The sequence below is a fragment of the Ochlerotatus camptorhynchus genome, unplaced genomic scaffold, assembly GCF_037179485.1.
Source record: "Ochlerotatus camptorhynchus isolate MF236.1 unplaced genomic scaffold, CSIRO-AGI_Acam_v1.1 ptg000095l, whole genome shotgun sequence".
Lineage (NCBI taxonomy): Eukaryota > Metazoa > Arthropoda > Insecta > Diptera > Culicidae > Ochlerotatus > Ochlerotatus camptorhynchus.
Window position 1 is genome coordinate 978,903 of NW_027040585.1, and position 24,837 is coordinate 1,003,739.

Genomic DNA, 24,837 nt, shown 5'->3' on the forward strand with positions numbered 1-24,837 from the left:
TCTTCGAAATTTTCAGTTTATTAGCCAAATCTTCAACAGAGCCACTTTTCTTGTTGGCAAGTGTCTACGGTCCATACAATTTTCCAATAAAATGTACGGACGGTTGTTTACGCAGGGAAAAAAGGGGCTGTTTATAATTCTTTATGCAAAACTTCAAAAAATGAGCCACTAACTTTAATCGATTAATATGACTCGATAGATCTAAATCTAGGGCCTCCCTTAGCACACTTTGTAAAGGCGCAGCTAACGGGTGTTCAATAAAAAATGAGAATGATTTCAGTGCCGTCCAGCACTCTTGTGAGAGCATCGCGACTAAGTTGCGTCGTACGGCTGACAGGGCCCCTTCTCCAATATTCATCGACATTTTTTTTTTTTTTTTAAGAATAAACATTATATTTTTTAAAATTAAATACTGAATTCGTTGATTTTTTTTAATAGCTATGACTGAAAAAAATCCTATTTCTTATAGAACACCCGTTATAAAGCAAGACCATGTGGGTGGGTGGGTGTTTAATTTACGATCCGGTCTAGGATTTTTTTTAGTTGGAAAATTTCTCGAAGTTCCTAATGCAAAAAACTAAGCTCTCTATTAACAACTGTGGTAGTCATCAAAGAACTCTAAGTTGAGAGCCAGTGTAAAGTTCATGTGGAGCCGTAATAAAACCAAAGAAAATCAGAACGATAATTTATTTTAATTATACAATAATATTCGAATAGGGCTTATGTATCCGGAAAACTTTCTCCAAGACTGCAACAAACTGATCCATGGTGACGATGCTCAGAAGAACTTCCAACTAGAAAGTTGAGTATGTGCGGGTGATCGGAAACGATTGAACCTATTGAAATGCAAAATCGCAACGCAAATAAGCAATCTGATTAGTCATTCCCCTTTTAACCACAGTCAGTCAACACTTCCACCTAGCATTATCTGCTATGCGATGACAAATTGCAGTCAACGATAGTGGCAGCCAACTTTCGACAAACAGGCGGTGGTGATACCCGTCCACAATCTTCCTCGCCGTCATCTCACTCTGGCGGCGGTGTCGTCATGTGCGAAAAGAGCGTTGACAACTTTCCGTCCAAACTCGCTCCAAACGACTTTGTTATGTCAGAAAACTTTTCCTCATCTTGCTCGATTTATGCGCTATTAAAATAATGACATCCCGTGCACGCTTCGTGCTATGTGACGCGATCTGAACCATCCACCAACCGACCCGAAAAAAAAAGAATGCAAAAAAGGTACAAAATCAACGATCGAAAACAATTTCAAATTTATTGCTCATCTCCATTCTAATCCTGGGGAATGCAATAAAACTGCGCTTCGCCTTCTTCGGTTGCGGGATCCCAGCAGCTGCAGCATCGATAGCACTATATACCGACTCCATCAGCTACCGGGCGAAGCCAAGAAGAATAAATAAAATTAAACAAAATGTACGTAGGAGCAAGCCCGGGCTTCCAGCCAGATATCGATGACGTCAAACGGCGACCGACGAGATCGGGGGAAATCGACCGTCAATCCGGGAAAAAATAGTCTCCCGTTGCACTTGCGAGAGGGAGCTGGGAAAAACACACGGAGAACGATCAGTTATCCGGTCCATAAATAATGCATGTCATTAATTTGATACCGAGAATCTGTCGAATCTGGAGTGCAGCTTTCCGTTGGGAAAGACATAGAGAAGAGCATTTTTCGGGTGAGTGCGGTTGTTGGTATTGAGAGCTTTGTCGTGGGTCGATAAGCAGATTTATGCTATAGCAAGGAAAGCGAGAACGATTGTAGATGGACTGGTGATTATAATTTGTTTAGTTTCCATAATCGGTACCGAAGAGCAAATCATTCAAAGATTTACGATGGTTTAGAGGTCGCACAAATGGTTTGAAGCAGTGTTCGGAAAATCATTATCGAATCTCATTCATTGAGTCTCCTTGCGAGATTAAACTCACGTGCGAATGTGGCAAACAAAATTCACGCTTGAGATTCTCATGCATATTCACGCACTCACACTCACAACGTCGAAAAATCATTCCATCTTTAAACTCATAACCACCACTCAAACGTCAATTGATACCATGGTTATGCATGTTTTCTTCTCCAACCCCTGATGCACAAACAATAGTAATAACAATAAATAACGCCAAAATATAAATTAATGAATGTTTGAACCTGAAAACTCATCCGTGATTTTTGCGACGTTGAATATTACAAGGCAAAACTCATAGGCGCATAATCTCATGCATGATATATGTTATATCAATATAACACAATAAACTTTGAAGTTTATATGGGGATTGCTATGGAAGCAGTTTAAATTTCTCAAATACAGGGCTGGTAGCGAGTCATTTTTTAGTGACTTGGTTACTTTTTTCAAGCCAGTCACTAAAAAGTCTCTTTTTTTAAGGCCAAATCACTAAAGTCACTTTTTCTTGTAATCAGTCACTATTTTCAAGTTTTTAAGCGTGAATTTATTTCAAGATTGATCATTCTGTGCTTTGTTGCGTTTAATCGTCTTTCTCTATCTACAGGGTGTCTACTCATTTTTCTAAATAAAATTACCTCAGTTTTCAAGGTTTTCCAGTACTTTAACGGATAAATTCCAGTAAAAAATGTAAAAAGCTATTTTTACAACAGCAATTTACCCAAACGTTTTTAAGACATGGCAATCAGTTTCAAAGAAACAGCTTTACAATCAAATCCATTGAATGTTGAAGTTTAAAACTTAATTTCTCACTTAATAAAGTTAAAAAAAACTTTCTTAATTTGAGTAACTCCAAGATCTAAAATCATTCAATATCTGGAAGTTACGTACTCCATGTACAAGTTCAAGATATTGAATATTTTCAAATTTCCAGAATCAAGGAAAAAAATTTTTTTTTTTTTTTCAAGTCCATAATTGTAGGAACTTTGGAGAAGTTCTGAGTAATGGAAAGAAAAGCTGAGAATTTCAGTGAAGCTCCATAAACAAACTGCGGGAACATAAGGGAAGTTAATACGCTGAACATATTGGGAACTTACTGGAAGCTTTAAGAACCTCAAAGTGGTTCTTTTAGCATCTGAAAATTTTCGGGAACTTTTATGAAGTTCCTAGAATTTCAGAGAACTTCATATGTGTCAAGCGAACTTGAGAAATATAGAAAACATGAGGGGTATTGTGCACATTTTTAAAAAGCTCCAAGTACCTCAGAAAAGTTAGATCTAGTGATTTTTGGGCAAATTTCAGATCTTAAAAGCAGTTTCCGTAGCTTTAGTCCAGGAGCAGTTTAAAGATCTATAATCTTTAATTTAGAAAAAAAAAAAATCAAGATAGTTCCATGATGTGCTGAAAAAAATCGAGAACCCTTAAGATGTTCCGAAAATTTCAGGGAAGTACAGAGTCCTTCAGAGAATTTATGAAAACTTCAGAAATATTTCAGAAACTTCACAGAAGTCCAGAAAATTTCAGGGAAATTTAAAAATGTTTACAGAAAATTCCATTTATTTCCGAGCAGCAGAACCGAGATCTTCAATAGAATTGAGAGCTTTAGGAAAGCTTCGAGAACAGGGATGGTTCAAATAATTTCAAGGAAATTGTAGAAACCTTAAACAAGTTGCGAGAAACTCAGGGAATTTCCGGAAACTTCAGCAAAGCTCCGAGAGAATTTCTGGAACGTGATAAAAATTATTTGAACATCCGGAAAACGTGAGAGTATTTTAAGCGTGTTATATCATGAAGATTTCAAGAACTTAAAAAATGCGAAAATTTAGCTGAATTGATTAGAGAAAATCAACGAAGTTCCATTAATTAAAAAAATGCGAGAACTTTAAGCAAGTAGTGATATCTTCAAGAAATTCCAGAGAACTTCTAATAAATTTAGATACTTTTAGATAGTTTCATGATATTCAGCGAAGTTCCGAGTACTTCAAGAACGATCAGATAGCTTCAGAGTTATCCCATTAACTTAAGCAAATTTGCAGAGACTTACAAGGAGTTCCGTGGAATGATGGGGTATTCCATGAATTCTATTATTGATCCGAAAACGTCAGAAGCGTCAGGGAATTATGAATATATAAAGCTACAGAATGCATCATAATCTGTGATTTTTCGGAGAATTATTCTTTCGTTGTGCAGGATGCAGTTCAAGGCTTTCATTGGGCGAACGCCCAATGTACTATTCACCCTTGTGCTATTTATTTTAAAGACGAAGAATCTAACGATTTGAAATTTACTAGTTTTATTGCAATTGCTGATTTCACTAAACATAATCATGTCGCAGTTCGTTTATTTCTTACGCATTGTCTAGCGTTTCTTAAAATGTAAATTGCCAAGCTTACAACAGATTTACTTTTTCTCAGATGGATCAGGAAGCCAATATAAAAATAAGATGACCGCTTTTAATTTATGCAACATGCAAAAAGATTTTGGCATTGCTGCCGAGTGGAATTTTTTCGCAACTTGTCATGGAAAGGGCCCTTGTGATGCTTTGGGAGGAGTATTAAAACGAAACGCTGCGAAAGCGAGTTTGCAAGGCCACCATATAACAACGGCCCAAGAACTTTACTCATGGGCTATTTCTAAGCCAGATTCAAAAATACACTATCAGTTTTTTTCGGAATCCGATTACAATAAAATGGAAAGAAAATTGAAAAACCGTTATATACATGTGAACCAAATTTCGGGGACACAGTCATTCCATAGTTTTAAGCCTCAAAACGAAAAGTATATTATTGTCAAACGGTATTCATTTTCAACGGAAGAAAAATGTGTGAAATTGTAATTAAAGAAAATAAATGCTTCATGTTTTACTTATTTTTCTTCGACCTCGTCATTATTTGTAGCATTTAAGTACTTCTCCCAGAATTTTGATACCAAAATTAATAGTGTCAAACTGGGGCCTGTTTTAAAGCCACGAAGACTTCAATGGGGGAGGGGAGTCCAGCCACAGTATACGCTCGGTAAAAATATTTTAAAATTTTAGTAAAGTATACGAGGGGGGAGGTAGGATCTGCAATGTTTAAAAATTGGTCTACGTGGTTTATGGACAGCCTCCAGGCTGAACTGAATGTTGCACCCAGCTTGTAAGTTACTCATAGATTTCATTAGTCACAGCTGCTGTGACTCGATGGAGACGCATTGTGAACTACCTTGCGTCTTCATCGTTTCCATGCACGTGTGGTGCATATATTGCGGAACAATATTTTTTTATTTAACAAAAATTGTATCTCCAAAACTGCTTCTCCGACATCGCTATTTTTTTGATATGGTATGTAAAATTAAATGATCTTTCAACTAAAAATACTAAAATAAGAAGTTGTTGAAGACCCTCGCAGTGAAAATCAAGAAAAAGCATTTGTAACATATTTTTTTCCTACAAAATCAAATATCTCTGAGTGTTTCATAATTTTTCATAAAATTACATTAAAACATCTTTCATTTGAAGGGTCAATCGTAAAAATCGGTCAAGAGGTTCAGAAGTTATAAATTTTTGAAGAAAGACATTTTTGAAAAAAAATGATTTTTTGGACCACCCATATATATATATTGCCGGATTATTAAACAAATTTAGAGAACTTCACGTAACCATAGATAAGATCAGGGAAAATTAGTGAGCGCTTATAATGGTTATAATACTTAAAGGAAATTGTCGAAACTTCAAGGCAAATCATTTAATTTCAGTAAAGTTGCGGATTCTTAAAAAATACTGAAAATTCAGGACAGTCTAGAGAACTTTAAGGAAATTCAATAATCGTTTAGGCAGTTTTAATACCACCAGCAAAGTCTAGACTATTGAAGAAGTTTTAAATTAGTGTCGATAATTTAAGGGAACTTTCATGAACTTCAACAACATCTTGGGAACTTCAGTGAAAATCATAAAACTATATTAATTATTTCGTTCTAATTCCATGAAAATTGCGGGAGCACAAAAGTTCCAGAAATAAAAAAAAAACTTTAAATACTTCTCAGAAGGACAGTGGTCTTCAGAAACATTTTGAGAACTTCATAGAAATCTATGGAGCTTGCCCAAGTAACATTTCAAGTTTTATCGAGGTTTTAAAGCATTCTACAAGTCTAAATCATGGTCTGCAAAACCCTAATAAAACCCAAATTGTTACTTGGGTAAGAAGAGATCCGCAAACTTCAGGAATTTTTATGAAAATTAGCAAAATGCGGGAGTATTTGAAAGAAATTTAGTAAGCTTCAAAAATTGGGGAGGCCAGTTCCATTAGTTTCAGAAAATTAGTGGGAAATTTAGAGCAGTGCCCAGATTTTCAGATAACTTCAGAGACGTTAAAAAGTTAATTGAGGTCTTCGCATACGTTCAGAAGTTCACTGAAGCTTTAAACATTTTTAGGGTGGTTCAATTGAATACAGCGCAGTACAACAAGGTTCATGAGAGCTGCAAAAACTTTAGAGAAGTTTTGAGAATTTCAGAAAAGAACAAAGAACCTCAGAGCAGTTACGTTAACAGTAAAGAAGTCACATAAATTTTAAAGAAGTTTAGAAAACTTCAGCGAATTGTTAAACGTTTAGAGGAGATCCATGATCGTTAGAAACATTGAAAAAACTTTAGGAAGCAATATAAAATTCAGGGAAGGTTAAGAATTTTATGAGAAATATTGTGAGCATCCGGCTAGTTTCTCAAACTTTAAAAGAACTTCAAGGCAGTTTCATTAGCTTCAGGAAAAATGTAAGAACTTTCAAGTAGTTCTGAAGACCTCAGAACAGTTCATTCTGATTTCCATTGAAATATTCCATAACATTTCAATAAAGCTATCCTCAAAATTAAATTTTCTGTTAGTTTTCCTCGGAATTACCTCGAAATTCTCCACAATAAGAAACCATTTGAAAAAATTCTCCTAATATTCATTCATTTCAGATTTCATTTTGAATCTCACTCCTTCCTTTGGAATTCTACTCACATTGAAAGTCTCCTAAGAATTCATTGGCATTTCTCCTCACAAATTCCTTAGATTTCTTCTCATAATTTGTTTGGTGAACCCTCCTGAATTTATATTCCGAATTCTTTTGAAGATGTTCTGGAGTTATTCTCAATTGTAATCCTCCTCTTAGTATTTTCAAAAAGATTCCAAGGACTTATGCTATGGATTCGTTTTCTCCCACAAACACAAAATTATCCTCAGAAGGCCCTTGGAATTTTGCTCTCAAGGAGTTGCAAAACAGAAAATTTCAGAGTTTTCATTAAACTTTGCTATTAATTTAATTCAGGGTTTCTTGAAATTCTACTCAAAACTATCAGGCTTCACAAGAAATTTAAAATTCTTCAGAACTACCTTGAAAGCAGATTGCATTTGATGTTTTTCTGAAGGATTTTTTCCCAGAACTTCCTCGAAATGAGGTCCTATTCTATTATAATAGAATTCCACTGCGCATGGAATTTGACTCCAGATTCTTGAAAATTTCTTGAAGTATTATCGCTTTTAAGTCCAGAACTAGTTCAAATGTAAAATTTCTAGGAAATATGCATGTTCCAAAAAAAGTTTTTGTTTTTTAAATTTATTTGTTCGTGAAGATTAGTTCACTATAAAATTCAAAGTGTGAATGAAAATAACGAGAAAAATTAAATGCTTGTATTTTAAAATTCATTATTTTCTTTAAAATATCCTTAGTAATTCATATCGTACATAAGTGTTTATGAGATACTAATTGAATAAGTCAAACATTTATTTTCACTAAGGTCATTTTTTTGTCACTATTTTTACATCTATTTATAAGTCACTATTTGGTAACTTATTTCTTCAACATGGTACTAAAATCACTAGTTTTGACAGCAGTGATTGCTACCAGCCCAGCAAATAACGCTTTAACTAGGTTCTAGTTGTCCATACGCTGTCAATATTGAATATGTGGCTTCTTTGACAATGACCAACAAGTCTGTTTTTGTAAAGCTCAGTTATGTTAGCAGTTCTAGGATGATAAAAATATGTTACAAAATTTAGAGGCTGGTGCCCGAGACACGACTGCACTATTGACGCAGGATTACGGTAATATTTTGATCGATTCGCTTGTTCGTCGTTTCGTACATTCAATGCAGGCTTCTTTGTCAACGGCTGTTCGCCAGCATCTGCACTTTCGTCTAGCTAGAATTGAAGAAGTGTTAAAACTAGTTAACTGTTAAGGTCGGACTTGACGTCTTTGTTAGGGGAGTGCTTTCCACCCAGATGCTAGATGCTAGCTATGAGTACAATGAAATTTATTGTAACCATACAATAGAATGTATTGTAATGTTAAAATTAATTGTATGGTAAACAACGATAAAATAACCAGAGAATTTATTGTTTCAACAATAGAATCTATGGTAAATGGGGAAATCTACAATAGAACAAGGGGGTTTTTATGTATCTTAACCATACAAAAAAATCACTTTTTTCCGAACAAAATTGAGCCTTTAACAATCAATTTAATGGTTTTTCTATTGATGAAAATTCATACTATATGGAACCTCATTTATGCATTTTTTTTTTGTGATTGTATGGTATTTTTCCGGGCTGCAACCTCATTTATGCATTCATATCTGAAGCCCCTCCATTTAAGCATACTCAACACACACAAAATGCTTCCATTGCTTGCGTTGTATTGAAATTGTAATTTATTATCTTAACGTCGGTTACACCATGGCTAAAGTCAAGGAAAACACAAAATTTGTTTTTAAACTTGAGGACAACAATAAAAAGTCAGTAGTGAAAGTAGCTTTATTGTTGAGAGCGCTACCATTAATGCGCTGATCGTTGTCTGGTGTCGTGTTCCTGGAGGGAGCTGGTTCCAGATGATTACACCTGCGACATTTTGCAACTCCCTCCCTCAAAAGAGTCTACGTAGATTATGAACAGCCCCTTTGTATGACGCACTTGACATAGATGGCCTACAGCGACTCACGAAGAGCTACTGATTCCGATCAATAACGGTGCGGCTTCTTTCTATGGATGCTCATATAGGCTGCAGCTCACTGTTTGCAGGCAGCTTTTGGTTGTGTACTGGAGAACACCACCACTCACCACGCGATGAAACCGGATGGAATTCAACGTTGAAATCTGTGTTAGGGAAATCGGTGATAATTTTAACTATCATAGCAAGAGTTGCACATTCGTGCAATTTTCAATAGTGACATTTTGAAAAATGATAAGGTCTTAATTTTAACACATTCGTAGAAAAAATTCCTATCGATTGACGTATTAAGAATTAAAATCCATCGTCTCTGGATCAAAATCAGACCACTTTCGTGCCGCGACCGACTTTGGTTTTTGAAATTGCACCCCCATGCTGCCTTCAAGAACATGGTATGTTAGATTTAAACATACCTAAATAGATAGAGATAGAATTGGGCGTAACAGCTTTTGTAAACAATGACTTCTCTCGGTGATTTTTAGGAATTCAAGGCACCCATACGCAAACCAACATTACCGTCGGGTAGGGGAAGTCTTACCCTACCTGATGGTGATGTTGATTTGCGTGAGCGAGCCTTGATTTTCAAGACATCATCGAAAGAAGTCACTGTTTACAAAAGCTGTTACGCCCTAATTCTAGCTCTATCTTGATATGGGAACTGACATCCGATTGATGACTTGATAAATGTCAAAAAAATACTCTTTTACAAATTTATGGACCGTTTTGTCGTGATGGTTGAGTAATGCTAAGCTATTAGGGTGTCAAACACAGATGAGGCTGGTGGGCTGTAAGTTGTTTGGAATCAGTGTGACGCGCTTGGCTGCTTTCAGGCAGCCTTTCGTTGTGTACTGGAGAATAATGTTCAACGCCACGCGCCGAAAGTAGTGCTGCCGACGATCGGACACCACCACATTGGTGTTTAGAACTGAATCCGATCAGCGGTTGAGGGCAGCCTTGATAGCTAGCTGCTCGCGGGGAGCCTTTCGTTGTGTACTGGAGAACACCACCACTCACCACGCGGTGATTGAATAAACACCGTTTGGTGAAAACGGATGGAATTCAACTTTGAAATCTGTGTTAGGGAATTCGCTTTTCGAAGGCAATCGGTGATAATTTTAATTATCATATCAACAGTTGCGCATTCGTGCGATTTTCAATAGTGACATTTGGATAAATGATAAAGTCTTAAATTAAGCAGATGTGTAGTAAAAATTTCTGATCGATTGATGATAAAATTATTGAAATTGGTCCAGAAGCAGCGGAGTTATTAACGTACAAAATCTTTCATAATTTGGTTACATACATTATTGCTAAGTGGATATGAAGGATTCAGTTTGGAGGACGAAATACGAAACGAGATATAAAAATCACCAAATGGGACTTTTGATGAAGCGACCTCATGTACAATGTAGAACTGATGTACACCTGTAGAACTTCTACCAAAGAAGCTCCCAGAAGCGATGATAACCAGAAGCTCCGAGGAAAAAACAGGTACAATTCTGAGGCTAAACTAATTCTAGGGTGATCTTAATTGACTCAAGAACTGTTCACGGTGTTGGACGAATTGCAGTTTCCTGGACGATTTAATAGTCAGAACGCTCCTGATAGAAGCAACGAACGAGATAGTGGCGCCGGTGGTGTAGTTATAAGCGTGATTACCTCTCACCCCAGCAGGCCTGGGTTCAATCCCAGTCGGCGCCACCGGGATGTTCTGAGGCATAACATCGCTGATCAGGGAAGTTAAGCTGTTGGTCCCAGGTTCATGAGTTGATGGGTCGATAAGTAGAGTCCAGGTGTTGGAGTTGCCTCCCTGGCGTCGGTAGCATTGGTGCTCAGCACGGAAAACAAGATCGACGGAAAACAAATCAAGGGAAAAAAAAAGGAAGGCTATCTCTTCGAAGTGGAATATTTCCTGGAACTGTTACAAAGGTGGGGTTCAGCAAACTGTAACTTACAGCCTATTCCTCTTTGTTTGCTATGACGACTACGAAGAGAAGTGACCAAGGTATCGACAAAATCGGAAAGGGATTCTCCGAAGTGGATGCACACCAATTTATGCAAGCAAAATCTAGATATCTAGGGGAAGTCTACAACATGTCTAGGAGCAAATTTTATCCACAGGACTTGTAGAAAAGGCTCACAATTTCCAAAGGATGATCAAAGGAATTTGAGTGGAAGTTAAAGCCTTAGTAGAGAAAATCTTCAGGACTTCAAGAGGATGTCTACAAAGCTGTTAGAGTGATCAATATTGACTCTTATGTATGAGAGAAAAATTCTGTGAACTTCAGGGAATTTTGACCAACTTTCTGTGAACTTTACGAAAATTTCGCCAGTCTTTTAAGAAGTTCTGCAAACTACTGGGAAATTATGTAAACTTCAGCAAGGTTCTGCGAGCTGCAGATAAGCTATGCGTACTTTCAAAAATTTCAGCAAACTTTAAAGAATTTCTCTGAGTTTCTGGGAAGTTCTGCGGATTCCTCGGTTTTTCTGGTTCAGTGGCCACCCAGTGGCCAAATGGACTGATTTTACCGATTTCTCACGCGATTACCTTGTCACCTGGTGGTGAATCCCCCTATGCATCGCCAATCATAGCAACCCTGTTGTGTACAGAAAAAAATGACAGCGTTATTAGTTGATTTGCAGCAGCCATGGCAGTCACGAAACTACACTTGATGGTTTGTTTGTACTGCTAGCTCCACCCCGGAGCAAAAGAAGTTGGACATTGTGAGGTACTTCGTGTCTGCCGGATATAGCCGATGCGGCATTTACAACATCCTCTTCCTTCTGGAGAAAGGCGAGAGCGTCGTACGGAAGCCTGGCTCCATCCGCCCGACGGTGCTGCGTGACCATAAAGTGCAGCAGAAGCTGAAGAGGAAGACCAAGGGCAAGGTAGCCTCTTCGTTCCGCGCCTCGGGCCAGGAAGTCGGAGCCACAGGACAAACATTGAAGCAGGCAATCACTCAGGAGCAGCGGCTGAAGGTGCTGGTGAAAAACATCTTTCCGGCGAAGCGCAACAACCACCAACACTCGCAACGTCTCCCAGTTGCGACCGATAGAAAACATTTGGGCGAACCTCAAACGGAGGATCCAATAATTTCGTGGCCAAAACGGAGGAGCAGCTGATCGCCAAGGTCACGAAAGAGCTGAAGAACATGCCGACATCCATATTTTCATCGCCCATGGCTAAGGTTCTGGTCAAGGCTTAATAATAACGTAGGATTTAAGGAAAATGTGTTCCATTGAAATACCTTTCTGGTGGCCAAAGGCATGACACATGCGGAAGCAGTGAATTAAAATAGAAAAAAAAAATAGTGACGTCTGGATCGGGCTAACCAAAAACCTAAATAGTCTGGGGCCACCAATCCGGTCTATGTTTGGATGGCAGAAAGTAAGTACTGAATGTTTACAAAAGTAGATACACCTTGAGATACACTCGAATCTCGAATCACTCCGAAATTATCGATCAGTACTTTCTTTCAACAGTCATGCCCAAATCTCAAATTAGGCCAGAATTGTGTTACTGCTTATTTTGTTTGTTAATGTGATTCATTTACAAAAGTATGGAATGACTGCAAGTTGAAAGCCAAAAGGAAATTATCCCACATCCGTATTGAGGCACGTGAGACGGGAGGAGGCCCGAACCAGATGGCAAATCTCACTTCATGTGAGGAAGCAGTTGTAGCACTGCTTCAACTAGATAAAGCTATTGCTACTGATTTATTTATACCACAGACAACGTTTTCGGGTTGGGACCGACTGTCACGTCCTCACGATCGTAAGATCAAGTCGGTGTTGATTATCGAGAACCTTCGTGCTCTAGAACTTCACGCCCACAGAGCGGTTCAGTGCATCGTCAAGAACCAAATCCAGACAGCAGTGATTAGGAGAACATTGATTCCAGGATGATGCTGGATTTTCTGATGCAATGCCGAATTTCAACCAAACAAACATTAGTTCAATCATTATTGATAGCAAACTTTCATGGTTCTCAGACTTGAGCGCACCGAATAGCAGTATACTAGTGGATTGCTGTCTCGTTTGGTTGAGTGCTCGCTCTTTGTAACACTGCTGTAGCTTTGCTCGAGTTTTTTTCCACAGGAAAAAGTACCCAAACGGTAACACTGCAAACTTCAGACAATGTTTGCGAATTTGAAAGATATTCTGCAAACTATCGGGAATTTGTGTGAATTCCAGACAATTTCTGATGATTTCTAAGAATTCCTGCGAGTGAATACGTCCTTTGTCCAAATACAAATGGGGCTTCCGCTTGTTTAGTTTAATACCAACGATTGATGTCTGTGTTAGGTGATACTGAATTCTGCAAACATTAAATAATTTCTGCGAACTTCAGAGAACTTGAGATTATTTCGCAAACTTGCTATTCAAACTTTCTGAGGAATTTCTGAGAACTTCATAGAATTTCGGAGAATTTCGGGGAGATTCTGAAAGCTGTAAGTAGAGGTGGGTCGGCCACACACTACAAAGAAGCAGAAACGAAATCTGCAAGCAAGCGGTGGGTTGGAACCCGGTAGGACATCACAGCAGAGGTAGACCTATGAGCTTGGGGTGTGAAGTTGTTCGCCTCCTCGTGGTGCACCCTGGAAACGATCCAGTCGGCTAATCGAACCACAAACGAGGGGACGCGCCGGACGGCGCCTTGCGATCGATGCCAGTAAGATCGCAAGTATGTATACTGACACACTGGCATTATGTAGGATACAGAGTGGAAACTTATCATAAACCACGCTACGTGCTGGGGCCAAGGTATTTCATCCTCTTCGTAAAGTCGGGTGGAACCGACCGAAACGACGTTTGAGTTAATGCCTTTTTCGTCTCCGTCCCATAAACCCCTGGCAAGCCTTAGAATACGTTCCTCCCGTGCCACCCAGTTGGGGCTGCGCTGGGAATAGGTTCGGTTGAGTTATTCCCGTCTTACGCGATCCGGCTCTGAACATAACGCCCCATGAAGGCCTATGTCAACCCTCGTCATGGACCTTACTGCTCGCATAGGCACCCATGGGGATCAATCAGCGACTATTCCATTTGCACGGTAGGATAGCGGTCTAAGGGGGACCCAACAGTCGGGATGATTTCAAAAAGTCATCAAAAAAGCACAAAACCCCAAACCCCCAGTGAACAAGTCGCCGAGGAGGCGACCGCGAATCCGTTCGCGAAGGGTGGTCTATCCAGATCTCCCCAACACAGTGAGCCGAACAAACGGCTGAAATCTCCACGCGACGCAGAGACAACGGCCGAGATCGGTGGACAGCCGGAGGAGCAGCCGAAGGACTGGCCCGGGTTAATCAGAACCATGAATAGCTTTGGGCCCCTCCCTAGGTTGCTTGCAATCGCGGGACAGCTCGACGCCATCATAGAGTTCACGAGCACGAAGAGCAACATCGCGAAGGACCTAAAGCAGGCCTTGCGACAGCTCCGTGCAACCGTAAACGAGGCCCAGGACGACCACGAGCGGCTTAGGAAGCGACTAGAGGTCGCAGAGAGGGCGGAACAGAAGGAGCCGAAGTCTACCCAGACGGACGCCTTCAACTTGGCGGGCAACAACACGATGTCCAGCGAGGCCCTCCACTTTGCCGTTACGCAGGGACAGAAGCGCGATCGGCCCTCACCCTCGTTAGTAAAGGGCGCGGCACGCCCTAAGAGACGGAAAGTCTCTGCACAGGTGGAATGTGTGGCGGTGGCCCATCAGTCCACTGCATCAGTGGACGTACCGCAAAAGAGGGCTGGAATAGCCAATAGAAATTCAGTTATGAAAAGTAGTGGCTCCAAGGGCGGGAAGCAGGGCAGTAAGAAGGGCGCCCCCCCGAAACCCCCGAAAGCCCCGAAACTCCCGGACAAAACTGCCCCCAAGAGCAGTGCTGCCCGGAACAGGAACAAGGGCGAAACTCTCATCTTCAAGACGGAAGCGTCGAAATACGCGGAAGTCTTGAAGAAAATGAGAACGGACGAGCGCCTTGTGGAGATGGGCAGCAACGTGAGGAGCATCAGGCGCACTCGTACAGGCGAGATGCTCCTGGTGCTCAAGCGTGGTGCTAAAGACCAGGGACCAACCTACCAGAAACTGGCAAAGGAGGTCGTTGGTGCTGGGGTGCAGGTGAAGTCGCTAGACTCGACTACCACCATCCAGGTCAAGGACCTGAACGAAGTGACGGAGGCGACCGAGATAGTCACGGCGCTCCGGGAACAGTGTCAAGTTGAGGTACCGCAAACAGCGATTACCTTAAGGAAGGGACTGTTTTCCACCCAAGTGGCTACCGTCAGGCTCTCTGCAGCTGAGGCCAGAAAGGCGGTAGCCGCAGGGAGGGTGCGAGTGGGCTGGTCGGTCTTTTTTTTTTTATACAGGGGGGAATCTGCTCCCAGACACCTGAGAAGATAACTCAGGGTGTGGGGATGGGAAAAGTAGCTCTCTTCTTCTTCTTCTTCTTCTTCGCATTTCAAGCTTATTGCTTTTCGCATATTAGCTTATTGCGTGCTCTCAACTTAGTGTTCTAGATGCACTTCCACAGTTATTAATTGAGAGCTTCCGATGTCAGTACCAATGCATGAATTTGTATATTGTGTGACAAGTACAATGATACACTATGCCCAGGGAAGTCGAGAAAATTTCCAACCCGAAAGATTCCCTCGACCGGACCGGGAATCGAACCCGCCGCCTCCGGCTTGGTAATACCGTGCCTTTACCGACTAGGCTATCTCCCGACCCACTAAACCTTACCCTGTGCTCTAGGCCCTAGCCCTCCCCGGAACCGCCCGAAAGCATTACGTCATGTTGTGTCCGACGTGACACTCGCTACTGCACAGTGAGCAGCTGTGCAGGGCCTTCCTCTTGTTGTTCGCTGTTCGTTGTTCGCCTGAGTTCTAGAGCAGACGTGATAGCCAGCCAACTGTCCAGAACCCATACAGGACAGATGTGACCGCTTACCAGCTGCGTGTGCTAAGCACTCTAAGAACCCGGCGTCACTCCTGCCTTTGCACAACGAGGGTTTGTGCAGGGCTTCTCTGCGGTAGTTCGTTTAGCCACAATATCTATCCCTTGGATTCGATAATTAGCGTTTCTAGGGCACACCACGAGGAGGCGAACTACTTCATGCCCCGTTAGTATTCCCCGACCGGTTACGGCTTGCTTTAGGTGCTTCGGTCAGGGCCATGTGGCCCGTGACTGTAAGAACACCGACAGGAGCAAGCTTTGCAGGTGGTGCGGCTCCGAGGGCCATAAGGCGGGAGGTTGCCAACAGCCGCCGAGGTGCACTATATGCGCGGAGAAGGGGAATACCCCTACCAACCACATGGCAGGTGGCCCACGCTGCCCGGGGGCCAAGAGCAATGCTGCTAAGGCAAAGAGCAATGCTCAGCCATGTTCGAGGTAGCGCAGTTGAACCTGAACCACTGCTCGGCTGCCCAGCAACTGCTGTGGCAATCGGCAGTGGAATGGGGAGCGGATGTCGCAATCATCTCCGATCCGTACCGCGTCCCAACCGGCAACGGGAATTGGGTCACGGACGCGTCGGGGATGGCGGCGATATGCACGATGGGGAGCTTCGCCATTCAGGAGATAGTCGTGTCCAACTCGAGCGAGGGATTCGTGATCGCCAGGGTTAATGGAGTATATTTAAGTAGCTGCTATGCTCCGCCCAGGTGGTCTATCGAGCAATTCTCGCAGATGGTGGACAAACTCACTGCGGTACTTGTCGGCCTAAGACCGGTGGTCATTGCGGGCGACTTTAACGCATGGGCGGTGGAGTGGGGTAGCCACCACACCAACCAGAGAGGATGCATCCTACTGGAGGCAATGGCTAAGCTGGACGTTGTACTATCCAACACCGGCTCGGTCAGTACCTACAGAAGGAATGGTGCAGAATCCGTCATCGACGTGACATACTGCAGCCCGAGTTTGGAGGGCAACCTACACTGGAGGGTCGATGAGGGTTACACTCATAGTGACCATCAGGCGATTCGGTACAGTGTGCGGCCAGGTGAGAGGTAAGTGGCAGGAGGAAATTCTTCCTGCGCTCGAGGCTGGCGGACGTCGTTCTTCGAGGAAGAGGTCTTCGGCGAAGCACTGAGGCGGGAGCGAATAACCCCGGATCTGACGGGGGAAGAACTGGTAGCAGCACTGACAAGGGCGTGCGATACAACCATGCCTAGGAGAGCCTATCCCAGGCATGGCCATAGACCGGTGTACTGGTGGAGCGAGTTGATTGCTATCCTCAGGGCGTCTTGCCTCCAGGCGAGAAGGAGGATGCAACGAGCTCGTACGACTGAATCTCGGGAGGAACGCCGTGTCGCTCTTCGAGCGGCTAAGGCAGCCCTCAATAAAGAGATCGCCAGACGCAAGCGCACGTGCTTTGACAGCCTATGCCACAGCGCCAACACGAACCCATGGGGGGATGCTTACAAAGTGGTCATGGCAAAGACCCACGGCGTGACGGCACCCCCGGAGAGATCACCAGCGGTACTGGCTCCGATCGTTGGGTTCCTGTTCCCGCGTAGGGACGTAGACTCCTGGCCGCGGATCCCAGGTGCGGGTCAGGGAGAAGTATCTAGAGTGACGAACAGTGAACTTGGCGGTATTGCCAGGTCGCTGGTGGTGGGCAAGGCCCCGGGCCCAGATGGGATCCCAGTTGTGGCTCTGAGGGCGGCCGTTGCGGAAAATCCAGACATGTTCCGTTCTGTTTTTCAGACTTGTCTGGACGTAGGCGTCTTCCCAGATGCGTGGAAACGGCAGAAGCTGGTGCTGCTTCCGAAGCCAGGAAAACCCCCTGGGGACCCGTCAGCATACAGACCCATCTGTTTGCTGGACACCACTGGGAAACTGCTTGAGAGGGTCATCCTCAACAGGTTGTCGGCCTACACCGAAGGTGTAGACGGCCTGTCAAGCAACCAGTACGGGTTCCGTAAGGGCAGATCCACGGCAGACGCCATCCGCGACGTCATCCAGACGGCAGAGGTGGTCCATCGGAAACGACGGGGCATTCGCTACTGCGCGGTGCTAACCTTAGATGTGAAGAACGCGTTCAACAGCGCGTGCTGGGGGGTGATAGCCCGCTCGCTACACCAGTTCCAAATTCCCGGAGGGCTGTATAAGATTCTGGAAAGCTACTTCCAGAATCATGTGTTGACGTACGACACAGAAGATGGCGAAAAATGCGTTAGAGTCACCGCAGGAGTGCCACAAGGCTCCATCCTGGGCCCGGTGTTATGGAACGTCATGTACGATGGACTGTTGAGGATAAAATTCACGGTAGGCGTGAAAATCGTAGGTTTTGCCGACGATGTCACGCTGGTAGTCTGCGGGGAATCTCTCAAGGAGGTAGAGCTGACAGCGGCCCACTGCGTCAGGCTTGTGGAGGAATGGATGAGAACTAGGAAACTGGAGACGGAAGTGGTCGTAGTCAACAATCGCATGTCAGTACAGCATGCGACGTTGACAGTCGGCGGAAGCACAATTAGGTCTGTGCGCTCTCTAAAACTCTTGGGGGTTATGCTCGACGATAAGCTCAGCTTCGGCTGCCACGTCGAGTACGCCTGCAAGAGAGCGTCTATGGCTGTGGGGGCATTATCCCGTATGATGTCAAACAGCTCGGCAGTGAATGCCAGTAAGCGCAGGCTCCTCGCTGGGGTCGTAGTATCTATCCTCAGATACGGCGGCCCTGCGTGGGCTGCGGTACTGAATATTGACTGCCACAGACAGAAATTAGAGAGCACACACAGGCTAATGTGCTTGAGGGTGGCATCTCGAGAGAGGCCGTCTGTGTCATAGCAAGGATGATGCCAATCAGCCTTATCATTAAGGAGGATGTGGTGTGCTATGACGCGAGGACCGTTCGAGGGGTGCGCAACAACGCGCGAGTTGTGTCGACCGTGAGATGGCAATCGGAGTGGGAAAACTCCACAAAGGGGAGGTGGACTTACCGCCTGATACCTTCTGTATCAAGCTGGGTCAACAGGCGCCATGGGGAAGTAAACTTCCACCTGAAACAGTTCCTGTCAGGCCATGGCTGCTTTAGGAGCTACCTGCATAGGTTCGGACATGCAAGTACTTCCATCTGCCCCACATGTGCTGGTGTTGAGGAGACCGCCGAACACGTTGTATTCGCCTGTCCACGTTTCGAGCCAGTATCGAGCGCTATGCTAGCGATATGCGGAGCGGATACCAGTCCGGATAACATCGTTCCTAGGATATGTGGTACCACCGAGAACTGGAGCGCGGTGGTGACTGCGGTCACCCACATAGTTTCGGTATTACAACGACAGTGGCGAGCCGAGCAGCAGTTACCTACTGCCCGACTAGATCGTTAGAGTATTGCTAGAGAGGCGCCATAGCGCTACAGCGGCCCCTCCCACGAAGTAATGCCTTCGGGCGGTTCCGGGGAGGTCAAGGGCCAAGCGCACAGGGTAAGGTTTAGTGGGTCGGGAGTGAAATTCTCCCATCCCCACACCCTGAGTTCCTTCTCAGGTGTCTGCGAGCAGATTCCCCCCTGTATAAAAAAAAGACCTATGAGCTTCTGGTGGTGGAGCCTCAACAAGGAAATAGAGGAAGTCGACTAGAATTTGACCTGAGCCTAGGTCAAGGCAAAAGCGAGCAGTCGCCGAGGAAAGAAATCTTTCACGTTGGCCCTGAGTAGAAAGAAAGAAGATTGAAGACGATTCTGAAGATTTCCTGCAAAAAGATAATACGCGATGCAAGTAGATGCGAAAAATGATAGAAGTTTTTCGAAGATTCATTTGCTAGATTTACATGTGCCGCCCCCCTCGCTTTCCTCTGGTCGACTGGTGGTCTGAGTTGAGCTGCTGTGTGGTGCACCAGGTGAATACGTCTTTTGTCCAGATACAAATGGGGCTTTCGCTTGTTTTGTTTAATACCAACGATTGATGTCTGTGTTAGGTGATACTCCTCATGATCTAAGCACATGTATAGGAAATTTTGGTGTTCAAATTTGCGTTAAACTTCTTAATTGTTTAACTATTTTCACTATTTGTACTGTACTAAAAAAAATGCTGAATCTATTCCCTGTCGAATGACATATTGCTTGACATATTTCGTACCATTTCGTTACATTTCCCTGGGTTGGCATGCTTCCCAAACGAGAACGACGTAATCCTACGTAAAAAAGATGAGGCTTAGAGCATTTGAAGCTTGAACATTTTTCAAGAATCTTAAACTTTAAAAAAAATATATTGTTGCTAACTTGCTACACCCCTCTAGCTATGGTACCCTACGAGCCACTGAAACATGACACACAAAATTTACATTGACATAATATTCATCAGTTTTCTCTATAAATCAACATACAAATCTTTGAAATCTAAGTAGGAATCCTAATTCCACAATTCCCAAGTCTAAATTGATTTTTGTTTTGCCCACAACCGAACCATATGAGATAGTACCGTCCAGTGCCTCCGGGATTGCAATAAATTTCTTCCGATTCCATCAGAAAACCACATCCAAAGAAACCGGCTTCTCTGCTCCAATATTGAACTCCCTCATACATCACTTGGCATCGAACTACCGAGTGCGAGATGGAGCAACTTTTGCTCGAACTGTTCCACCAAATCGGAATGCAACTTTTCCGGCCAAGTAGCTGCGAGGCGCGTTTGCTTTCCTTTTTTAATTTCTTTTGCTATTGGAACAAGCGTTCAACTTCTTCGGGCAAAATTCAAAAGTGTCGGAATCACCCAAAAATAAAAAGCAAGAACATGCACGTTCATAGCCAAAGATTCACGATCTATCAAACTTGTCCCGGTTGGGTGGCGAAAGTTTTACTCGTTGTTCTCTGCCACCACTGCACCCACCAGGGGGACCAGAGATGATTCTGTTCCGTAAAGTCACGTCCCCGTCTGTTCACCTCTCTCCATGCAGATGAATTTCTATTTGAGTTTCGCTTGTAAATTTCCGTGTTTAACTTTCGAGTTCGTTATTTGAGTTCTTTTCCCATCAAATTGTCACACAGAAGAGCCGAGCGATACAATGTTTGTAACCTCTCACTTCTGGACTTGTTCGTCTCCCCCAGCAGGACGTCCATCGACATTTACAATGGAATATGATTCGGATGTAGGGGTACCTGGGGTAACATGCACCGTTGGGGCAAGATGCACTTCCTGCATTTTAAGCCGAAAATACATGTTTACAACAAAATAGTTACCCTACATGTTTAACCTATGTTTGCTTTGGACATCGTATTAATTTGATAGCTCTACGTTAGCAGATAATATAATTATAAACACAAACCAGTTTGCATTGGATGTAGAGTAATTTTGTCCTTCGCATTGATTTTTTAGCGATTTAAACAGCGTCGGTAAAAGATATCACCCATTTGATTGAGATCAGATCTTTCTGATAAAATACTGGTAAGTTTTAATATGTATTTCTAATTTATGATCAACAAAATTTTCTTCATACATTCGGGGCAAAATGATCCTTTAGTAAACAAGCTTTGTTTACGTTCTATTCTTTCTTCAGAAATTGCCCGCAACGTTCCGAAGTCTATCAAGCGGTCATGGACCTTTGAACAACTACGATCGGAAATGGAGGCTGTCAAAAACGAAGACGTTCTTCTGCCTCAATTGGTCATCATCATTTATAAGACGGCAAGGAGAGTCAGATTGTCCCATTGTTGCCCCAAATAGTGGCATTTCCAGATTATTTTACCAATTTCTAAAAGCACTTTTAAATGTATGTTTTCAAAGTTTTCATGTAGGGGAAATGGCCTATGGATCTAAGATTGAGCCCATCGCTAAAAATCTGCTATTTATTAATTTTATCTAGATGAAAGCGTCATTGGGACGGTACTAATGGATATTTTTGGTCGCTATTGAAAATTTAGCCGATCGCTGAATTTTTGTATGGGCCCAAATTAGGGGCATTTAGGCTGACATTACATCCATTTCCCCTATGTTGCAAATATAAACAACTAAATAATGCTTAAGAGAATTTAGACAATACATGATATTCACTGTTGCTTTTAATTTTAGCGAGAAACCACCTTGATTTCCTTACCTGGTGCAATTTACCCCACGAACCCCAATATGGCCCCCGTGCTGTGAGGAAAACAAGAAGACAACATTTGCAAACTACTCATGTTTCTAGTTCATTTGAAAAACAAAATGTATATCCCCTCGTCAACCAAGTGCTTTTTTTTTGCTGGTCGTATTTTCGTCGAAAAATACAAATATTAGAGCGAGGAAAAACAAAACCAAAGCGTGTGGGATAAAAGTTTCTTTGCCTGCAGGAACGATATCGGAGCGGGCAGGGTAGGACAACCCATTGCAGAGAGAGATATGAAAGTTTTGCAGCAGCAAGCTGGGCTCGGGTTGGTGCCCAAGTGAGTGACAAATTTGTACAAGCTGATCCACATTCGGCTTGGTTGAATGGTTGGAAAAAAAGTAAAATTCTGTTTTTGTCTCAACTGGCAGGCACTGTTAAAACATCGCTTCTCCTGGGATTTTGGTGTTTTCAAATTAAATGGAACGACTAGGTACCTCCAGCGATTCGAATACAAGTAATAAAAAACTATTTTCATTTCTTCATTAAAACACAGAACTCGAGTTAGATTAGGTAAATTGCAACGAGAATTCAAAATTACAGTCTAAACAATTTGCCTACATTTAGGCAAAACCAATTTTCCTTAGTCCAAAACACTACTTAACACTTAAGAACATAAATGTCTACTAGTGCTGCAGCGATGTCGTGATACGCTGATATCGCGATAAAACTCTTTCTATTTCGAAATTAGGCATCCCAATGTAATTTGGATTAAGTAGATTCTTGAACGAGTTTGATCTTAGTACTAATATTTAAAAACACAAAAAGTGTGAATATTTCTCAAAAAAGCTCTATTTTGTACAACTTACTTGATTACCTTTTCAAACAAATTATATTAATTTAATGGTTTGGGTGTGATTTGAACGGGTGCGGCATCAAAACTAACGGAAGAGCATTAACTTTCACCTTAAATGTACATAACATTTAGTTGTATATTTTACTTATTTTCATGATCTTGTCTTAAATTCTTAAATAACCGAAATTCGTTGTAGCAAAATTTTAATTATTTTGTAAAATCGGAGTCGAAGCCGGATTTGAAGCCGGATTTGAAGCCGGAGTCGAAGCCGGAGTCGAAGCCGAAGTCGAAGCCGGAGTCGAAGCCGGAGTCGAAGCCGGAGTCGAAGCCGGAGTCGAAGCCGGAGTCGAAGCCGGAGTCGAAGCCGGAGTCGAAGCCGGAGTCGAAGCCGGAGTCGAAGCCGGAGTCGAAGCCGGAGTCGAAGCCGGAGTCGAAGCCGGAGTCGAAGCCGGAGTCGAAGCCGGAGTCGAAGCCGGAGTCAAAGCGGGATCACTGTGAAAGTTAATGCTTTTCCGATGATACTGAATCCACACCCATTCAAACCACACCTAAATTCGAAATGCACCACTACCAACAAGCATTGCAAATTAGAAAACTGAGAAGTATTGAAATTTTGAACATATTCGTAAACACAATATTATTGTATAATTATAATAATTCTACAACTGAAAAGACAACTTCAATTCCAAGATTCCAAGTCCACAGTAGTCCTACTAATGCTCAGAGAAGACTTGCCGTAGTTCAGGGAAGGCCTGCTGAACTTCAGCCAAGTCCTGATGAAGTTCAGGAAAGTCCTGTCGAAAGTCCTTCCGAAGTTCAGGGAAGTCCTGCTGAAGTTCAGGGAAGTTCTGCGAAAATTTAGAGAAGTTCAGTCGAAGTTCCTGGTTCCTGGCGAGATGGTGCTTGAAGTTTTGCCGAAGTTCAGGGAAGTTTTGGCGAACTTCAGGGAAGTCCTACCAATGTTCAGGGAAATCCTGCCGAAGTAATTTATTAGATTTTTCGACTGGTACGTATGGAGATTTCTTTTATATGGCTTTCCCATTCTAGGGTAATCCAAACAGGGAAATGCAAAACTGACTGTTTGGATTACCCTAGATTGAGAAAGCCATATAAAAGAAATCTCCTGCCGAAGTTCAGAGAACTCCTGCCGAAGCTCAGAGAAGTTCTACTGAAGTTCAGGGAAGTCTTGCCAAAGTTCAGGGAACTCCTGCTGAAGTTCAGCGAAGTGCTGCCGAAGTTCAGTGAAGGGCTGCTGAAGTTCAGGGAAGTCATTTAATTTCAATTCTTGGAAATCAGGGAAGTCCTGATGAAGCTCAGGGAACTCATGCCGAAGTTCAGGGAAGGCCTGCCGAACCTCAGGCAAGTCCTGCCGTAGTTCAGGGAAGGCCTGTCAAAGTTCAGGGAGCTTCTGCTGAAGTTCAGCAAAGTCCTGCCGAAGTTCAGAGAAGTTCTGCCGAAGTTCAGGGAAGTTCTGCCGAAGTTCAGGGAAGTTCTGCCGAAGTTCAGGGAAGTTCTTGGAATTATCTAACTATCAAAAAAATCTCCTTAATAAAGACAACCAACCAACTTCGGCCAGTCACGACATGCCTGATTTTTCCACTGCCGAATCCGTCGGCAAAACCATCAACAGGGGCGAAAACCGGCGGAGAATGTTCTAACGGACTGTGGGAGACCGATGCACACGCGGTAGTATTGACTAAGGTGAATTTCGGAGGGAGTAAATAAACTCGTTCCTTCAATTTACAAATATTACAGGTACGTGTATCAAGTAAGTAATTTAGTAAAGTTGTGTAAAGGTAACTGTTTGGAAGCCGCAACATTACGGCCCCTGTTGAAGCGCAGCATTCAACCAACAGAAGAAGAGGTAGGTGCATTGGTCAGCTGAGTTGGCTTGATCGATCCCGCTACTGAGTCACCTGGGATGTCATCAATTGGTAGCAGATACAGCTCCGTTGTTGCACTACGACGAATTCCGGATTGAGTGCCAACGTCTACAACCCGTACGATGTTGTCCTTGTTCGGCTAGACCGCAACAACGCGCCCGAGAGGCCATTGTTTGGGCGGAGCGTTGTCGGTCTTCAAAAAAACCATTGCACCGACCATGA

General features: G+C 42.9%; 1 protein-coding gene across 1 annotated transcript; it reads left to right on the top strand.

Moving 5' to 3' along the window:
- Nucleotides 1-13,962: 13,962 nt before the first annotated feature.
- On the top strand, nucleotides 13,963-23,237 carry LOC135698826 (transcriptional regulatory protein AlgP-like). The gene is made up of 2 exons (XM_065218957.1): nucleotides 13,963-15,093; nucleotides 22,929-23,237. The coding sequence occupies exons 1-2, from the start codon at nucleotides 13,963-13,965 to the stop codon at nucleotides 23,235-23,237; spliced, it is 1,440 nt and encodes a 479-aa protein (XP_065075029.1).
- Nucleotides 23,238-24,837: the final 1,600 nt, after the last annotated feature.